The 21,378-nt window shown below is 34.4% G+C and overlaps 1 protein-coding gene across 2 annotated transcripts in view; it reads left to right on the forward strand.

The window, feature by feature from the left end:
• The first annotated feature begins 2,068 nt into the window (after positions 1 to 2,068).
• The window catches only part of FBXO4 (F-box protein 4), a 37,322-nt gene continuing 18,012 nt past the window's right edge, over positions 2,069 to 21,378 (forward strand). The window contains exons 1-7 of one of the 2 annotated variants that reach the window (XR_012504035.1): positions 2,069 to 2,309; positions 3,571 to 3,806; positions 5,934 to 6,154; positions 9,463 to 9,538; positions 9,633 to 9,808; positions 11,764 to 11,939; positions 12,335 to 12,530. Coding sequence is in view for 1 of the 2 variants with exons in the window: in XM_074357619.1 (XP_074213720.1) it covers positions 2,121 to 2,309; positions 3,571 to 3,806; positions 5,934 to 6,154; positions 9,463 to 9,538; positions 9,633 to 9,808; positions 11,764 to 11,939; positions 12,335 to 12,424 (1,164 nt within the window). In the remaining variant the exon portion in view is untranslated. Of the gene's footprint in view, positions 2,310 to 3,570; positions 3,807 to 5,933; positions 6,155 to 9,462; positions 9,539 to 9,632; positions 9,809 to 11,763; positions 11,940 to 12,334; positions 20,639 to 21,378 lie in introns of those variants that run through there. The other variant, XM_074357619.1, reaches the window with a different exon arrangement.

The raw sequence follows: 21,378 nt of genomic DNA on the forward strand, positions 1-21,378 counted from the left end.
GAATTATAAAATTAGAGTAGCAACTTGTAAACAAATAGCAATTGTTGATACTTGCTAAATCCTTGAAGTGAAAAGCTTATGGAGCACTTGATAGTGAATGGAGCAGGCTTTTGAAACTGTCGACCAGTTTGAACATGAGAAAATGAGAATGGCTTATGGCTCCCAATCTTAGTACCGTATACTTATGAAATATTTTGCAAAAGAAACCCAAATTTGATCAAGCCTGAGAGAGGAATGTGTTAAAGATACCACTGAAACAGTCATCAAGAAAGTTCAGAATGTGGTCCTTACAGTCCAGGAAGGCCAATGTAGTTTCTTCAACAAATTACAAGGGGAAATAAAGGAGGGGGAATGCATAGAATGAAAAAGTTTCAGGAACATGTCACCAAATGTAACATGTGGATCTTGTTTGGGTTATGAATCAAACCAAATATAGAAAAAATAAAAAATAAAAAATCCCCCGCAACTTTCTTGGCAGATGGGGAAGTTAAACACTGACCAGATATTTGGTGATTTTAGTTGTTTAGGTGTGAAATAAATGGTACAGTACAAATGCTTCTTAAAAGTTACCTTAATTTTTAGAGATACATACTGAGATATTTAGGGATGAAATGATATGTTGGGATTGGCTTAAAAATAATCCAGATTAAAATGATAATACAGATTTGGGGATGTGTGTATTAGGCAGAGATAGCCATGGAGCAAGATTGACCATGTGCTGGTAACTGTTGAATCTTAGCTAGTGGATACATGGGATTTCATTTTATTATTTATTTTCCTGTAGATATTCAAACTTTTCCATAATAAAAAAATGTTCTAACCCATTCATTTACAAATGCTCACACTTCTTTGTAAGAGAACTAAGACTCATTTCAGTTCTTCATACTTAAACTGATTTTTTTTTTCTTGTGTTAGTTCTTTCATGCTCCTAGAGAGGAAAGGAAAATGCCAATCTACTCATGGTTCTTGTCTGGAAAGCCTGGCAGAATTAAGCCTGCAATTGGATTGGTTTTTGGCCACTAGCAATGATAATACTGCTACTAGCAAGATAAATAATGAAACTTTAAATTAAGATCTCACACAACCTCAGTTACTGGGCTTTATTGGATTTCTGTTATTTGACATTTAGCTCCCCAGATACTTACTTTTGAAGTGTAAATACAAGCTGATAAGCAATGTGTCCGCTATTAAGCATTAAGCACTCTGCTATGTGGAATATAGATACAGACATAGATATAGATACAGAAATGGATACAGATAAAGGTAGAGAGAGAGAAGGAGGAACAGAGAGGTGCATATATGTTAAATATATGTATGCATTTAGATATTTGTATGCGTACACATATCCCCTGTAGCCTATCATGATCCTTAAGGACTTCAAAGATTTTATAAAGTTGCTGATCCTGCCTTCTATTTTGAAGACGATAAAAAAAAATGGGGTTAATTTTTTAAACAGGTGATTTGGGTTATATGTGAGAGAATATTTTGACAATTGAGATAATAAAACAACGGTGGGCAGATGTTCATTGCAAAATTTAGAAACTTCCATATTTGATGATTTTCACGAAGACAATGGATAGTTGCATGTCCTGGATATTCAAAAAATTGCTGGTTGACAGTGAATTTAAACTAGCTTATATAGAGATATTAAGCCCCAGGTCACGGGAGAGGGCCATCTGTTGAGTAAGTGGGAGTTGCCCAGGCCCACGCAAAGTGGAAATAGGTCCCAGACAGAGGGAACACCTTGGTTAAGTATTAAGGGGCGAAGGGCAAGAGATTTGACAACAAGGGGTGAGGTCAGCGTGGCTGGGTGGAAGACTGAAAGGAAGGGAGCAGTGATGGTGGGAGCCTCAAGCGCAGCTGGGAACCATGCTCAATTGAGCCACCTTTCTGTTCCCTTCCGGCTCCGTAGGCTTTCTCACCTTGGGGTGGGGGTGGGGGTGGACAGGCCCCAGAGAGGGAGGAGAGGGGGAGGGAAGGAGGAGAGGAGGGAGGGAGGGGGGAGGGACAGGGGGAGGGGAGAGGGACAGGGGGAGGGGAGGGGCGGGGCGTGAGGGGGAGGAGCGGGACGTGCCGGCCTCACGCTGCGGCGCGTCACGTCACGTGCGGCGCCGGCGGCCATGGCGGGAAGCCATCCGCGCAGCCGAGGCAGCTCCCCTCAGCCGCATCACAGCGACTGGGGTCGTCTCGAGGCGGCCATCCTCAGCGGCTGGAGGAACTTCTGGCAGTCGGTGGGCAAGGAGAGGGCGGCCCCGAGGGCCTCCCCAGAGGAGGCAGACGAAGAGGCCAGTATGCTGACGCGGCTGCCGGTGAGCGTGGGCCGCCGGCCCCGGAGGACCTGAGGCCGGACCGAGAGGGGCGCCTCAGTGAGGCGGACTCGGGGGCCTGGGAGCCTCCCCGCCCCCCCCCGCCCCCCCGCCCCCCCCGCCTGTGTCTGGCCCTGTCCTTGCAGCCTTTCTGGGCAGTGTCGTCACCTGGGAGCAACAGTAGAGCAGAAACGCCCTGCCGTTGATCCTTGGGGCCCCGCAGCCGGGCCGAAGGGTGCCTCAAAACTCACCTTTAGGGAGCGCTCTGGTCACCAGCCAGGTCGCCCTCACGTTTTCTGCCCCCAAATCAGGTCTTCGGACTGGACGCCCTGAACGTCGGGTTAAGGAAATGCAGAGACCGTTCTAGACTTTCTGGTTAGCTTGGAAAAGTATCCAGTGCCTGTGTTCTCAGCAGCATCCATCCGGGGCTGGTATAGGGGTCCCGCAAACAAACACTCTTCGAGGATTTTTCGTCTATTTATCATACTGCATATTTCAAGTAACAAAACTACCAGTCGATTGAAAATAAATGACCTAAGTTATAAGTGCCTCAAGTTACAGGAGAGAATTACACACATTTATTGTTAAAGTTTTTAGGTAGATAGGAACAAGGAGGAGAAAGTCTTAGAAATTATTAAATTTCTGTATCTCAGCTGGACTGTTGACACATCCTTCTGACGTCCATCAGAAATTGAAAACTGCAGGCTTAGATCGTCTCCCAGTGTCTTCCCCTTGCAGAGGTTCTTTGAAATAATAGATTGTACAGAGGAACTCAGGTGACATTTGATTTGATCTGGTGGTAAAATCGGAAATTCATCCCCTTGGGAAGGATTTTATTTTGAAGAATAAATTATTTAATTAATTTATTCAGATAAATGATGTGGCAGAATATGAGGATAAATTAAGTGAACTGGTTGTTTTGCTGGGAAAATCACCAGAAAATGGGTGATTTTTCAGGAATGTTTCAGTGTGTCAAAAATTAAGTGTTCGGTTATGATTCTGTCTTGATGGCAGGAAATTAACCTCAGGATGATAAATTTAATTAAAAATACTATTAACTTGATCTTTGGTTATCTAGTATAAAAACTCTTTGCTCATTATCATGATGGATTTAGTTATTAAGGCGACATACTGTTCAGTTGACCTTTGGTTTCCCAGTATAACGTAATAATTATTTGTTATTTTGTAGTTTATTATCAAAAAACTATTTCCCAAGATAAATTATTCATCCTTTTTACTTACTTGCTGCTTCCTTCTGTTTCAGATTGATGTACAACTATATATTTTGTCATTTCTTTCACCTCATGACCTATGTCAGTTGGGAGGTACAAGTCATTATTGGAATGAAACTGTACGAGATCCAATTCTGTGGAGATATTTTTTGTTGCGGGATCTTCCTTCTTGGTCTTCTGTTGACTGGAAGTCTCTTCCAGATGTAGAAATTTTAAAAAAGCCTATATCTGAGGTCACTGATGGTGCATTTTTTGACTACATGGCAGTGTAAGTATCTAGTTTTATGAATTAAAGAGATGATATTAAATCTGACTATATTACAAGTCAGTAGTATAAGTTAATTTGTTTCATGAATTTTGGGTCTCAGTGTCCTTTTGTAAAAATTGGGAGTTAAGTTAAATAACTTCCTTCATAGGACTCTTTGAGCTTTCGCATTTTGTTATTTCCCTGAAGTACCTTACTAGAGTATTTGAATAATTATAGGTAGTTCATATGGCAAGAAGTAAAACACATCTTAAAATTTTCATTACCTTAAGAACACTTGTTATTTTGTTAAATAGTAAATACTTTTCCTTATCCAGAAAAGGGATGGCCAGAGTTCAGACAGCAGTTCTTTTGCAGGGAAGAAAATAATTGTTAAGATTCTGAGAAATAAGATTTTGTTATCACTCAAAAACATTGACATTTTCAAATATCGTGGAGGTAGAAGAATCAGTGTTACTGAGCAGCTGTACTGTATTGGATTGTGTGATAGATACATTATGTATGTTTATTTATTTAATCCTCACCTGATAAGAAGGTCTTCTCCTTGTGTTATGGATGTGGAATTGAGGTTCATCTTGGTTACGGATTTGCCTGAGGTCATGTAACTTAAAAGGGAATGTTCAGATTGGAATCCCATCATGCTACCTTGAAAATACAAAATGTCATTGGTTCTGGATATAACCTACTTTATCAAGAGCCCCAAATTTAAGTCATTGTAAGTAAAATTTAAAGAATATTTGTGCTTTAGGTAAGAATTGTTTAGCTGTGCTAGATTTAGTAACTACATATAGGATTTTTTTCTTATTTTATTTAAGTTATTCAGACTCTTCCCTTATTCCAGTACAGATGCCATTACATCAAGTCTTATGAGACCACTTGATTAAATGATATGTTATACATAATTTTAACAAGTGCTACTGTACTCTAACTTGCTGGGTGTTACCTCTACATTGTCCCACAACGAACCATAACATTGAGTGTATCTGTGGTGCTATGGTACCATGTTTTCCCAGGGATGATAGTAGTCATAGTTACTACCATCTGTGATCAAATAAATTATTTCTGATCCTTATGACCCTGGGTTGATTGTTATTGCTCAGATAATGCAGATGAAAAAACAGAAGTTCCGACTGTAAGTGGCTTATATGACTAAAGTGGTGAGCCTTGGCAAGCTCTACCTGGCTTCAAAGTTGATTTTTTTTCCTTCTTGAATTACAAGGCTTCTAAGTAACTAAGACAATCACTAACCAGCTTGATTTAAAGGGCTTTAGGTTTTATTTTGATTTGAGTAACTTTGTTTTAATTTTTGATAACATTGAATTGCTAGTTTAGAAATTTATAGCTATTGGAGGAAATTGAGTTGTCTTTTTCACATGATTCTTGGTTTGCTAGGTTATCTGTAAGGAACGTTTGAGCCTCCTTGTGTATTAACGCTATTGAACTGTTACTGTTAATAGAAGTACCCTAGGAAACTTGGTTATATTGGGGCCCTTAGTCATTTTTTTTTCAGTTTTTACTGCTAGGGACATTTATGTTAACTATCTGTGTAGTTTATCTTTAGTGCAGGGTTTCTCAGTCTTGGTACTATTGACATTTTTGGACTAGATGTTATGGGAACTGTCTTGTGCATTGTAGGATGTTTAGCAGCATCCCTGGACTGTATCTACTAGATGTCAGTAGCACTGCCCCACTCCCCGCCCTAGTTGTGATGACAAAAATGTCTCCAGACATTACCAAATGTTCCCTGGGGGTGCAAAATCTCCCCAGATTGAGAATCAGTGCTCTATGTGGTAAATTTTAACTATTTTAACTTTTGAAACAAGTGTTAGACCAAGTGTTTCATGAGAGAATTTAAATGAAAAATTAGAAAGTAAGTGACCCCTTCCTGGGGAAGATTTCGTCAGCTACTGGAGCACTACTACACCCATAGCGCCTTGCACTTTTTTCTGTCCTGCCACTCGGCATACATATTATAATGATGTCTCTCTACTGCCCTCCATGAGGATTGGGACTGTATAATCATTGTATCCCTTGTGTCTAGCAAATTCTCAATAAATTATATACTGTTGAATGAATAACTAAGTAAGTTTTTGTCTGTGTTAATTTTCTAATTGTGACAATTTTATACAGCTATAAAATGTGCTGTCCACATACAAGAAGATCCTCAAAATCCAGCCGTCCTATGTATGGAGCTGTCACTTCATTTTTACACTCATTGATCATTCAGAATGAACCACGATTTGCTATGTTTGGACCAGGTTTGGAAGAACTAAATACATCTTTGGTGTTGAGCTTGATGTCTTCCGAGGAACTTTGCCCAACAGCTGGTTTGCCTCAGAGGCAGATTGATGGTAATTTTCATGTTAATCTGTAGTATATAATAGTTCAAACACTTTGAGCTTGAATGTTAAATAGAAATTTGTTTTTTAATTAATTAACTCTTTAATGCAATGAAATATACTAATTTGGTGCATGGGAGCCCCCAGATTGCTATGGATTGAAAGAATTAATTTACTTTTTGTAAGAGGTAAACTTCCTCTTACTTTCTCAATCCAGGATGTTAGATTATATGAAAGCAAATTATATGCTGTCAGACTGTTTTGTTTGTACAATATTTACCATACTTTAAAAGAATGTTAACAGCAGAAACCATTTAGCATCTACTTTGTGCAAAGTACTTTGACATATATTGGAATTTTAAAAAAGTTAAATTTTCATCTTGCTATTATTCCTATGAAAAACAGTGGCAACAACAGCCATGCAGTTAGTTTAGTAAGCAGGGTATATAATAAATACATATAACAGTGTAATCTGGTATTATTAAAATTCATTTATTGATAACACCTATTAGATACTACAGATGCAGAGATTTAAAACAAGCTCCATCAAAAATCTCATGTCTGCCCTGAATGTAATTGGTGTAGGTGAGGACGGAGACAAATACACAGGTGATTTCAATATGGGATAATTAGCTTCTGTGTAGAAAGGTAAGGGTCAGAGAAGGCTCTGCTTTGAACATGATGCTTCAAAGAATTATTAGGATAAGTAGGAACTGGTCATCAGAAAAAGAGTAAAATATTCTAAGCTGTGAGAACTACATTTCTAAAAGCACAAAGTTCTGGGTGTGCATGACACATTTGAGTATCCGTGTGTCTAGAGTGGGGCTAGGTGAGAATACACTTATAAACCAAGCTTAAGCATTTGGGAGCTGTTGAAGGATTTTTAAGCAGAAAAGTGGGGATCAAGATGGCATTTTATTTAGATCACTCTGCTCCTGAGTAGATAATTGATAAGAAGGGACTATAAATATAGGAAGACCTGTTAAGAAACCATGATAATACTGTGATAAAAATATGAAGGATATAGAATGAACTGAATATGTATTAGGAGTAATAAGGATAACTCCAGGTTTCTGGTGTGAGTTTTGTATTGGATGATGGTGCCATTCACTAGGACAAGGAAATACAGGAGAAGGAAGAGAAACATTTGATACAAGTAGAGATGCTTACTATAAGCAGTCTATTTCAGTGGAAGCTCTGTTAGGACAGAAATCTTGTCAGCTTTATTCTTAATTGTATTTGTGGTCCCAAGCACATAGTAGGCACTTGGTATAGATTTGATGAATGAATGAACAAATGACCTTATGGATTACTTTATGCATCCATATGTCAAAAAGGAAGATCTGGGGCTAGAAATGAAAATCGGAATCATATGGAATCCACATGGACTTGGAAGTTTCTGAGGATAGAGAGGAAGATTGTGAACTAGGTGCTAAAATTTTCAGTGAATGTTTAGAGGAAGGTATTATCAAAAGGAGATTCATAAATGACAGTCAAGGAAGGGGAGATGGTACTACAGCTAAACGGTGTGTCTCAAAAAGATGGAGTTTTTTCAAGAGGGCTGGTGAGTAATGATTAAGACATGGCATTGAGGAATAAAGAGAACATTCACTTCATCTCTTTACCATGAAATATGAGAGAATAAGCAACTTTGTTTACTTGAGAGCCTGCTGTAAGAGAAGCAGCCCCTAGGGGCTGACCAGTTTCAGGTAGGGCTGTGAGGTACAAGGAACACTTCAAGAAGAGGTCAGAGATATGGGGAAATTTGCTGTTTGTGAAGTGGCAGTTTCATTCTCCATACAGCAGCTGGAGGTTTTTTGTTTTTGTTTTTGTTTTTGTTTTTATTTTTATTTTTGTTTTTGTTTTTTTAAATGCCAGTCTAATTGTGCCTCAGACCCTGCAAGGTCAGGGAAGAATAGAGGGATGGGTCATTGGCAAGGTGGTGCAGAACAGTATGGAAGTCATATTGGGCTGAGGTTAGATATATTGAGAGGGTAATTTCTGGAATTTAAACTGATGAAAACAAAGGTCAGAGACATGGTTGAATATGTTTCTATAATCTCTTTGATTTGGCCAATTGAGGCCAGGGAACTAGGGTCACTATGCCTGGGATGCTTGCAGTCCCAGCCACCAGGATCTATATATATGTGTTGCCTGGAATGGTGACATAAAATGGCATGGCATGGCTTTTTTAAACACCTAGATTGGTTATAGTACAGGGATTAAGGATATGAAAGGTGCAGTTGTACTAATGAGTTAAGTAGAGGCCAGAATTATTAAAGTGTTGTTCATCTAAAGAGCAGTGGCTTTGAAGGAAAGAGACATAATTAAAGGCATTTTTAAGCAATCTCTTCAGCTCTAGTCAGAAGAATGGAAAGTAGGGGGCAGAAGTGGATTTAGGAGACTAGTTAGAAATGATTGCAGAAGTCTAGGTGAGAGATGATAATTTAGACAAAAAGGTGGGGGCTGAAGACAAAGGTGGTCAGATCTAAGAAGACATTTATATAGCAAAAAGAAGTAAAGCAAGGAAGAAGGGAAGGATCTTTCCAGGAGGCAAGAGGAGAATCAACCCCCGAGTGTTACACAGCCAAAGAACAGAAGAAGTTAAAAAAGAAGGGCAAATAACCATGTTGAATGATTCAGAAATAAAATAGTAAGAAGCTAGTTTTAGCACTTGTTACTTACCAGTTACCCTACTAGGAGTTTTACATATGTGATCTCATGTAATGCTTACAATAATCCTAAAAATTGTGTATTTCTGTATTTTGATGTCAAAACTGAGGCTCCCAGAAACATGGCTATATGTGGCAAATTTAGGATTCTAGCTCAAGTCTAATTCCAAATCCCAGTGTCTGCCATATTTCCTCAATTTTCTAAGGTACCATAAATTTAAAAAACAGCTTTTCAGAGTGGGAGAAAAAGCCATCTCATTGAATGTATACACGGAGTGTAAGACAAATGAGAAAAAAAAAAAAAAAAGAAACCAAGTCTTGGCCTTAAAGATAAGTAGTAGTAGTTGTTAAGATGCAGCTGCTACTGATAGTATAATAATAAAGTTGATGATAGCGATGATGGTATGACAAGGAATGTTAAAGCCTGGCAGTTTTTTGTTCTTTATTCATAGTTTTATTATTGTGTAAATGAAAATTGCATACAGCATCTTTTCTTCACAGACATTTCATTTTGTTCCAAAGCTATATATAACTCTTTGAGTGTTTTTTATTTGCTCTTTTTGGTTATACTGAGTAATTTTTTTTCATTCTGATATTTTGCTGTCTATATTAATGATTTGTTTTGGTAACTGTAATTTCCTCCTTTAGGTATTGGATCAGGAGTCAGTTTTCAGTTGAGCAACCAACATAAATTCAACATCCTGATATTATATTCAACCACAAGGTAAGGCTACCTACTTGGCAGCCTACCTGAGACCTCAGGAATGGAATATTTTAGGGGGATGGAGCCTGTTTAGTGTCTGTTAATGTTCCTACAGAAAAGAAAGAGATAGAGCAAGAGAAGAACATACAAGTGCAGTTAACAAGATGTTCAGTCTACAGAATGAAGGGGATGATCAACAGGGAAGCCGGTACAGTGTAATTCCACAAATTCAGAAGGTGTGTGAAGTTGTCGATGGGTTCATTTATGTTGCAAATGCTGAAGCTCATAAAAGTAAGCATTATCTTATTTTCTTTTTAAAAGCATTTTCTTTGCAAAGCAAGTAAAAGAATATGTTTTTAGGCTTTACTGTGGCTTCTTAAGAATATGAGGGCTAATTTTATCAGTGTGATTGTATTATTACTGTTAATATTGGAATCTCAAATCTTGATGTGTATTGGGATAACCAGGGGAGACTGTTAAAAACATAGCAGCATGATTTCTACCCTGGTGGATTGTGACTCATAGATTTAGGTTGTGTCTTGGGCATCTGAATTATTTAGTATCTGCTAAATACTAAAGTTTGATACTTTAGCTAGGTAGTATTTTTTATTGTATGCTTCTGCACTTTTTGTTATCGATGTTTTGTCTGCTTTTGGCTCTATGCAGATAACTGAAAAATAGATGTGTGGATTGGAGTGTTGAAGTAGATTAGTTATGAAAACTCCATATATTCTAAACAATTGTCATTCACAATGTGAAATAGCATGAAATTAGAATATTATTGGGCCAAGCCAGTATTTTAATTTCTTTCCCAAATCCTTTGTGAACAATGTAGGGCATAAATATACAATACATTGTTCTCACTTGGAACAAGGTAGCAGCAGCCTATTGCTGAAAGAATTTAAAGTTTATGATGCACTGAAACTAACTATAGCAACAAAAGCCAAATCCTGCTCAACTACTGACTAGTTGGACTCATCCCACTGCATTAATGGCCTAACAGAAGGTGTGTGCCAATTTCTAGGTAAATTCTCTTTACCTCAGTCTCTTCTGTGCTTCCACATAAAACATCTAGCATTAAATTTAAAATTATAAGATATTATAATTTATAATATATTATTAAAAAATCAAAAGGAAATGACCCATTGTCAAGAGATAAAGCAGCCAATGGAACCAGACCCAAAGATGGCATGAATGTTGGCACTCTCAGAAAGGATCATTGAAAGAACTGTGATCAAAAATAATTAACATTAAATCTTTGTTTTCTATTATTATATAACAAATTACCACTGACCTAGTGGCTTAAAACAGCATGTATTTATTAGCTCTGAGTTCTCTATGTCAGAAGTCCAAGTACAGTGTGGTTGGGTACTCACAGGCTGAAATTAGAGTGTCAGATGGGTTGCATCCCTTTCTGGAGGCTCTGAGGGAAAATCTGCTTCCTAGCTTACTCAGGTTATTGGCTGAATTCAGCTCCTTAATGTTACAGGACTAAGGTCCCTGTTTCCTTGCTGACTGTCAGCTGGAGGCTGTTCTCAGCTTCTACAGGCCATCTTCATTCCTTGCTATGTGACTCCCTGTGTCTTCAAATCCAGCAACTGGGAATCCCTCTTACTTAGGAAGAATCTCATCTTTTTATAAAGGCTCACCTAGTTAGATCAGGCTCACTGAGGGTAATTCCCTTTCTTGAAGTCAACTGTCTTATAATACAGCCTAATCATAGCAACGGCAGCCTAATCATGGCAGTGATACCCCATCACGTTTACCAAATTCCTCCCACACTCAAAGGGGCAGGAGTTATACAAGGGTTCGAGTCAATTGGAGTCGTTTTAGGAATCTGACTACCACAAAATGTGAGTGATTTACACTCCAGTGAAAGGCAGAGATTGTCAGTTTGGATAAAAAAGCTACACTCAACTGTATGTTCTAAGGCCTTTGAAAGGATAGTGATAGCTTAGAATTTGTGAGAGGAAAATATCTATATCAAAGTATTTTTCCTTTTAAACCGAGACATCTGAATGGTACTGTTTTTATTCTCTGATTTCACCTAAATTCCTATCCTTGCAAGGCTGATTAATGTAGTTTTATGAAAGATCAGTAAATGAACACAGCAATAGAGACAGTTTCTTATGTTTGGATCCTGGTAATTTTTTGCTTTTCTTGTTTTGTTAATGTTTAATTTTATTTTATTATTTTAAAAATCATTACAAGTAATGCAAATTAAGGATTTTGACTACATCCTTTAGGACACGAATGGCAAGATGAATTTTCTCGTATTATGGCAATGACAGATCCAGCTTTTGGATCTTCAGGAAGACCAATGCTAGTTTTATCTTGTATTTCTCAAGCTAATGTAAAAAGAATGCCCTGTTTTTATTTGGCCCATGAGCTGCATCTGAATCATCTAAGTCACCCATGGATGGTAAGGTCCTATTTTCTCTCATGAGAAAAATCTTACTTTATTTTTCAGTCTTTTAATTGATTTAATTGTTTTATTCTTTCCTACAAATTTTTTAAAGTAAAATAGCATTTATGAAAGTCAATTTTGGTAGCTTAATTAGTGGGAGATATTTGGTGTCAAAGCTGAGCTCCAAGATAATTAATAAGCTTCATATTTGTAGTAATTATAAGACAGAGGTGACAATAATATTTTTTATCTAAGCTCTCTAGAAGACAAAACTTGAGTGACTCACCCAGAGTTTATTGGGATGTTTTTAGTCCTGTTATGTTATTAGTGTTTAGAAAAATGTCCCTCATAATTATAAGGTTTTGGGCTCAGTTTCTTATTGATAATGGTCTCTCTTTATCTGCTCATAGGTCCAGGATACAGAGGCTGAAACTCTAAATGGTTTTTTGAATGGCATTCAGTGGATTCTTGAAGAAGTAGAATCTAAGCATGCAAGATAATCCTCCTTAGTCTAGACCTTGGGAACTGAAAGCATCTGAAACTTGTTACTAAGGTCATGATATGGATATTTGCTCAGTCAGCTCATTCTGCCCTGCCTTTTTGCAGGTAGGCTTTATATTGGATAGCTGTAGCTGCTGTGTTTTTTATATAATTTTTACTTTTTACCTTAAATCAATTACAAGAAAAAAGTTTCAGTACTAGCATTTAGCCCCAAAATGAACCTTAAAAGATTTTTTGATAACTTTTATATTTTCTGGGTTTTTTAAAATATTAAATTCTGGAAAAAAAAAAAAAAACAAGTTTGTGCTTCTCTTATTATTTGTGGTTTCTATTCTTTTCAGTTTGAAGATTGCCCTGAAGGAGAATAGCAAATTTACTAAGCTTTCTATAGGTTCTTTTCAAGGGTCCTTAACTGATTATCAGGAAAGAAGTCTTTATCTATTTTTAATAAATATATTGCTTAAAGACTAGGATATTTGCTAGCATTTCATTTAATATTATTGCCATACAACTTCTGTTTTTTTTCTCAAACAGTAGGAATTAACTTTATTTCTTATTTACTTTATGAATAATCATATTCAATACTAATTCAGTGAAAGTAACTGAAAGTTCTTGCTATGTCAGATAACTTTGAAAGCTTATGAAGTACTAAAGCCAAATTTTATTCCATACTCATAGAGAAAACATTCCAGAGACTCACATGATCATATGGCCTCCTCCTCACTAATTGCTTGCACTTTGCAGAGGAAACTTTACAGCCTTCCGATCTCATTGGAATTGAGGAATTTTAGGATTATAATAAAAGGAGCATAGTATTCTTAGTGGCACTGCACCTAAGATTCAGCTTCCATTCTGCAAGTGCGTATTGTTCCAAAGCAAGGAGCTCCCATATCTTGGGTCCACTTATTCAGAACTTCGTTTCAGCAACATGTAGGTGAGGGCAGAGTGAGAAATGCTGACATCCTGCTCTTTCTGGGAAGATAGCCTATGACTTGGAGAAGGAGTGCTATTTCCTTGGCTCTCCCAGTCTAGATTGGAGTTTCCATCTTTCTGAGCTGGAGGAAGGGAGGAGGGAGTGGGTCTTGGTTCATATCCCACAGACTCTTGCTGTTCTTACTGAGTTATAGTAAATTTTTTTTCAAATGCATGTTTCTTCATTCACTTCATTTCATCTGCTTCATTTGCTTTTTTTTTGAATACATGTTTTTCATTTCTTAGGACTATTTACAGATTTTAATGCTTTTTTAAAAAATTAATTTTCTCCAGTTTCTCTAGGGAGCTATTGCATGAAACTCTTCGTGCTGTTATACCAAAAGTAGATTCCCCCTCTCCTTTTAAAAATATATATAGTTATGTTACCTCATTCATTTCTGATAATTTATGTCTTTTCTCTTCATGGTCAGTCTGGCTAGAATTTTATTGTTTTCACTATTCTTCTTAAGGATCAGCTTTTGGTTTTATTGAATTACTCTGTATTCTATTTCATTGATTTATGCTCTAATCTCTTTTCTGCCTCTTAAAATAAAAATTCATTTTTTCTAGATTATTAAGGTAGAAACTTAAGTAATTGATTCTAGTTCTTTAAAAGAAAACATCTACACATTTTGTTATATTTTGTATACTTACTGTCATTCAATTAGAATATTTTCTAATCCCTTTTGATTACTTTTTTAATCCAATGATTATTTAGTAGTATTGTTTTAGTGTTGTTTAATCTCTCTTTCCTAGAGACTTTATTGTTACTGATACCTAATTTTTTAAATTAAAGAACATAGTCTGTAAAATTTCAGTCTATTATTGAGACTTGCATTATGGTCCATTTTATGGTCTATTCTGGTGAATATATTCCACATGCACTTGAAAAGAGTTTACATTTTGTATTTTGTTTGGTGTGATAATTGGTATTTATCTGTTAGGACAAGGTAATTGATAATGTTTAGATATTCTACATGGCTATATAGATTTTTGTATAGTTATATCAATTAGTAGGAGGCATTAAAATCTTCAACTGTGATTGTAGAATTGCCTATTTTTCCTTTTAATTCTGTCAATTTTTGTTTCATGTATTTTGATGTTGTTTTTAAGTGCACACACTTTTATGATTGGCCCTTTTAATCATTATAAAATGTCCTTTTTGCTGATAATACTCATGGTCTTCAAACCCATTCTCTACTGTTAATATTCATCGCTTCAGCTTTTTAAAAACTGTTGTTTTCATGATATATCTTTTCCATCCATTTTCATTCAACCTAAATCTGTCTTTATATTTTAAGTGTGTCTCCTATGGATAGAATATAGTAAATCTTACCTTTTCCTTTTCCATTCCGGCAATACCTTCATTTTAATTAGAATGTATAGATCATTTACATTTAATGTGATTATTAATATGATTGTGTTCAGGTCCACCATTTTATTATTTGCTTTTTTATTTATCCATTCTTCACCAATGTTGTTTTTCTATTCCTTCTGTCCTATCTATTTTGAATTATTTTACTTTTTTTAAGAATCAATTAAAATTTTTCTGTTCACTTTTTAGCATATCTCTGCATTTTTAGAGGTTGTTCTGGTGATTACAATATATGTACTTCTCAGAATTTTCCTATAGTTAATATTATACTAATATGTGTAATCAGAAATACTATTAACTGTTTAAGCTCTATTATTCTCACTACTCTTTTTTGCTAACAGCTATTAAATGTATTATACTTTAATATTTACAAATCCTAGAAGACAGTGTTACAATTTTTGATAAAATAGCCCTATGTATTATAAAGAAATTAAAGAAGAGAAAATTTAAAAATAGTAAAAGTAGTCTTTTATGTTTTCAACATACAGGCAGGCACACCTCTTTTTATTGTACTTCACTTATTGCACTTCACAGATACTGTATTTTTAACAGATTGAAGGTTTGTGGCAATCCTGCACTGAGCAAGTCTGTCAGCACCATTTTTCCAGCAACATTTGTTCACTTCATGACTTTATGTCACATTTTGATAATTCTCATAATATTTTAAGCTTTTTCATTATTACATTTCTTATGGTGATCGGTGATCTTTGTTACTACTCTGACTTGCTAAAAGGCTCAGATGATGGTTAGCATTTTTTAGCAATTAAATATTTTAAAATTAAGATATGCACATTATATCTTTAGATGTATTGCTATTGCACATTTAAAAGACTACAGTATACTGTAAATATAACTTTTGTCTGTATTTGGAAACCCAAAAGTTCATATGACTCACTTTATTGCAATATATACTTTATTTTGGTAGTCTGGAATCAAACCTGCAGTACCTCTGAGGCATGCTTGTATATAAAATCCTGAGTCAACAGTTTTATTCTTTCAGCTCTTTCAGGATGTTCTTTTGTTCCCTTCTAGCCTCTGTAATTTCTGATAAGAGGTTATTCACTAATTGCATTTTCATTCCCTTGAATGTCATTTTTTTTTTCTGCTTATAAGTTTTCTCTTTGTCTTGCTTTTCAACAGTTTTACCATACAGTGCCTCAGTATGGCCTTGTTTATCCAGCTTGAGGATTAATGATCTTATTGAATATAGAAATTCATGTCATTCACCACGTTTGGGAAATTTGGGGTCATTATTTCTTCAAATATATTTTCTTCCCCATTGTCTCCTCTTTTCTTCCCTCTTAGGTCTCTGTTATATAACACGTGTTACACCGTTTGTTATTATTTAACCTGTCACTGAGGCTTTGCTTATTTGTTTCAGTCTTTGTTCTCTACACTTAATAGGATCAGTCCCATGATTTCATTTTCTGACATTTTTAATAGAAAAAATTACCTGTCAATACATTTGTTGATGGTTATTTAGTTCCTGTTTATTCTAGGAACTGTATGTCAATTATAGCAGGACAAGATTTTTTATTTGTTTTGTTTTTGTTTTGATGTTAGAGAATGTAAAAGTACAAAGTCATAGCTTGTTTTTCAGATGATGCTATAACTAACAGAAGACTATTCTTAAATTCTGAAAAATATGAGAGTGCTATCCCTAGATTTCCAGAAGGTGGTACTATCGCCACATGAAGAAAGACAGAATTTGTGACCAAAAAAGTAGCTATCTCAACTTAACTTTTACAATTTTGATCAGATTGGATTTTCAGGAGTAGTTTCTAAAGTGTATTCTAGAGAATAGTAATTTCCTTGATAACTGAGTCAACATAGCGGTAGTTCTTAGTGAGTTAAATAAAGTCAAGCAGGTTCCACAGGACTTCTCACAACCTTTAATATGGTGTTACAACATGTGAATCAAAGAAGATCATTTACTTTGGGGCATTTCTCATACTAATTTTACTTACTTCATACTTAATCCCCTTTCCATAGAATATATTAAAGGACACACACATACACAGAGAAAGCATTTTGGAGGAATTCAAACCCAGTAAGATATGATTTTAAAATATTGTCATGATAACCCACAGAATAGGAGAAAAATTTTACAAATTTTATATATATGTATGATAAGGGAGTTGTATTTAGAAAGCATATAAAGAACTATTACAAATCAATAATAAAAAGACGGATGGGGAGTATAGCTCATTGATAGAGTGTGTGCTTGAGGTGCATGAGGTCCTAGGTTCAACCCCAGTGCCTCTGTTAAGGGAAAGAAAACAAAATATAATGAAAAGACAAATAAGAAGAATGAGCAAAGGATCTAAAAAACATTTTCTCCAAAGAATATACACAAATGACCAGTAAGCACATACAAAGACACTCAACATGATTAACCATCAAAGAAATGCAAGTCAAAATCACAGTGAGATACCATTTCATACCCACTCAGATGACTATAATCAAAAAGACAGATAACAAGTGTTATTGAAAATGTAGAGTAATAGAAAACCACATACATTCCTGGTCAGAATGTAAAATGGTACAATTGCTTTAGAAAATGTTTTGGCAGTTCTTCAAAATGTTAAACATAGTGTTATCATATGACCCAACAGTTTCAGTCCTTAGGAATATACCTAAGAGTAATGAAAACACGTGCATACAAAAACGTGTATATAAGTGTTCATAGCAACATTATTCATAAAAGTCAAAAAGTGAAACAACCCAAATGTCTGTCAGCTGAGGAATGGATAAATAAAATACTGTGTACCCATACAATGGAATAGTATTCAGCAATAAAAAGAAGTGCTGACACATACTAAAACATAGATGAATTTTGAAAAGATGCTAAGAAAAAGCCACTTACAAAAGACCAAATATTTGATTCCATGTGTATGAAATATTCAGAATAGGCAAGTTTATAGAGACAGAAAGATTTTTGGTTGCCAAAGAGGGTAATGGGAGCATGGGGGTGGATGGAAATAAAATTTATTTCAAATGTCTGTCTAGGCACTTGAATCTCTTGAAGAGTTTCACTGTATATTGCTGAGTTTCAGTAGCTAATCCTGGGGCATGTGTCCTTTTTTCTTTCATGTGAAAACAATGTATTACTAAGTGAGAAATCTAGACAAATAATTTACTAAATGAAATAGAAAGTAATAACTGGTAATAAATTGATACATTGTAACAGTATAGACCAGTATTACTTCAGCCTGATTTTTCTAGGTTATTATGAACATTACTGTGTTCAAAAACCATTTGAATTTTTTTCCTGTGAGCTTTCTGTTTATTCCTTTTGCCCATTTTTTTTATTGGGTTATTCTTTTTTTTGCCCTCAAAATTTAAAGGACTGTATATATTAGGGAGACTAGTCTTTATCTATGATGTGTATTGGAAGTAATTTTTCCCAATATATCATTTGTCTTCTGACTTTATTATATTTTAGATGTGCAAAGCTTTTAAAAATGTAATCTAACTTATTGACATTTTATTTTATTGTATTTTGAGTGATAGTTAGAAATGCCTCACCAATACCCATGTTTCTACTTGTATGGACTTGTGTGGTTTCATATTTTACACATAAATCTTGGATCCACTTGGAGTTTATTCAGGTATATTGTGAAGCATGGATCCAATTTTGTCTTTTCCCAAATGGGTATTTAATTGTTTCATCTAACAGTTGACCCTTGAACAACATGGAGGATAAGGGTGCCGATCCATGCAGTCAAAAATCCCCATATGACTTAAGAGCGTATAAATTTCTGTGTACACTGTTCCTCTGGTATCCACGATTCCACTTCCATGTAGTATTGTAGTATATATTTTTGAGAAAATCTGCATATAAGTGGATCCATACAGTTCAAATTCATGTTGTTCAAGGGTCAACTGTAATTTATTAAAACATCCATATTTCCCCCAGTGTTTGAGATACCATCTTATTAAACATTAGATTTCTTTTGTAATTGTGTTTGGTCTTGGTTTTCTGTTTTGTTTCTTTGGTCGGTTTCTCTAGTAATGTTCTAATGCCACTCTGTTACACTTGTAGAGGGGTTATAATGTGTTTTAATATCTGATAGGGCTAGTCTTCCATCATTCTTCTTTTGAAAGATTTTCCAAGATATTCTTAAATATTTATTTGTCAATATGACTTATTATATAAACTTATTTTAAAAACTTATACTTTTATTGGAAATGCTATGTATATACCCATACATATATTACACATATATGTAATAACTTGGAGAGAAATTACATAGGTTGTTGAATTGTCTCGTCCAAGACAATGTCTTATCCAATCAATTTATTCAAAACAGAAATGTTTTCAAGTTTTCCTTATATACATATTGTACATTTCTTGTTAAATTTATTTTTAAGAATCTTATTTTATTGTTGCTATTATAAATGGACATTATATATTCTAGTAATTACTTGTAAATGTGAAAGTTACTGATTTTTGTGTATTAAGTTTATATTCTACTTTATTGATTTACATTTCTTTTTAAGATTCCTTTGGTTTTTCCAGATATAAAGTCATGATCTGCAAATACGGAGTTTTACTTCTTCTTTTACAAAGTTTAATCTTCTATGTGATTTTGCTTTGCTGTTATCTACAGTATATTAAATAGTAAGACAGTGAACTTCCTTCCTTGCCTTGTTCCTCATCCTGGTGGAAATAACTCTAGTCAGAGGTTTCCCATTATGTAACATATTAGCTTTAGGTGTGATGTTCAGTAATCATGTTATTTTATTAATTGCTTTTGTAAAATGAGGGATGGGTGCCAAATTTTGTCAAAGTCTTTTTAGCATTTATGGTGATAATTATGGTATTTCTCCTTAAATTATTAATAGGGTAAAATATTACAGATTAATATTGAACTACTTTTGAGATAAATCTCTCTTGCCTTGTATTATTTGCATGTATTGTTAAAATCTTTTGCTAATATTTGTTTAAAACTTTTTGCATCAATATTTGTGAGTGAATTCATAAACATTTTTAAAAGTATGGTTCTTTATCAAGTTGATGTATCACTGTTATACTTATTTCATAAAAATAATTATAAAGTTTTTCCTTTTTTTTCTCCATTCTCTGAAACAGTTTAGGTAGTACTGGGAGCATGTCGTTTTTGAAATTTTGGTAGAATTTACTCTTTGAAAACATCTGGTTCTGTTTCCTTTATTACAGGATAGTTCAGAATAAATAATAACATTATTTGATGGAAATTGCTCTGTTTAATCTGTCGATCTCTATAGGGACTGTTTTTTTCCTATTTATTGCATATAGGTTTTCCCATTTATTTGCATAGATACTTGTAAACTACTTATGATTTTTAAATAAATGCTGTTTCAGTGATAAATTCCTGTTGATCAGTTCTTATTTTGTATTTGTATGCTTTCTCCTTTTTTCCCCTTAGTTAGGTTAGCTAGTGCTTGTCTATATTACTGCTTATTTTTTCAAGAACTAGTGTTTTGATCTATTTTGTACTTTGCTCTTCTAGTTTGTACCTTATTAATGTCTGCTGTTTTTGTTCTTCTGTCTTCCACTTTCTTTGGTGGGAATTTGATTATTTTTCATTCTTTCATTTTTATTGAGTAAGTATTTAAGGCTCTAAAATTTCCTTCTGATAACTGCCTATATTGTATTCTATAAATTATTTCATGTAGTGTTTTTATTATCATTATTCTTCAGAAATTCTGAAATTTTGATTTTTATTTCCCTCTTCTCAAAGAATTACTTAATAGAAAGTTTAAAATTTTTCATTGAAGAATCTTTCTGTTTTTTGTTATAATTAATTTCTAGTTTTATAACAAGAGAACATGGTATTAATTTTACTTTATGAAACTTGAGGTGGTTCTATGATGACCTCATAGATGGTCAGATTTACTGAATGTTTCATATATATTTGAGAAGGTAATATTATTTTTGATATGTGTCAATAAGATCTACTTGTTGATTACATTACATTGTATATATCTTTGCTTAACACTTTTGTTCTCTTGATCTGTTTTTGAGAGTAAAGTGTTAAAGTCACCTGTTATTACTATATTTCTATTTCTGCTTGCATTTTCTATAATTTATACTTTTTAAAAGAAGTTACTGTATTATTTGATAAATTCATATACATAGCTATTATTTCTTCATTGTGAATTGGGTTCTTTAGCATTATCTAGTAAACTTTGTTATTAATGTTTTTAAGCCTAAAGTCTCCATCATGGAATATCAAGATTTTTATTTACTTGTATTTACCTGGTGCAGCTTTTCTGAGTCAGTTTAAGTGGGTCTGTTTTTTGACAGTTGGGTTTGTTTAGCAGTTGAGTTTTGCTACATGAGCCAATATAAAAATGCTTTTTTATTTAATGGGTCAGTTAAGTTGATTTTTATTGATTAATATGATTATTACATATTATTTAAAGTAATTTTGCTATGTATTATATGTTTATTGTGTTTCTTTTCCTATGTTGTATTTCTTTTTCTTATACTTTGATATGTTCTTAAATATTTTTAATTTTATGTTAATATAAAATATTACATATTTTATATGTTCTGTGTTTATATATTTTTCTAACTGTTATCTTTGTACTAATACCTTTGTTAATGCCCCCCCATTT

This window comes from Camelus bactrianus, chromosome 3 (genome assembly GCF_048773025.1).
Source record: "Camelus bactrianus isolate YW-2024 breed Bactrian camel chromosome 3, ASM4877302v1, whole genome shotgun sequence".
In the NCBI taxonomy this organism is placed as follows: domain Eukaryota; kingdom Metazoa; phylum Chordata; class Mammalia; order Artiodactyla; family Camelidae; genus Camelus; species Camelus bactrianus.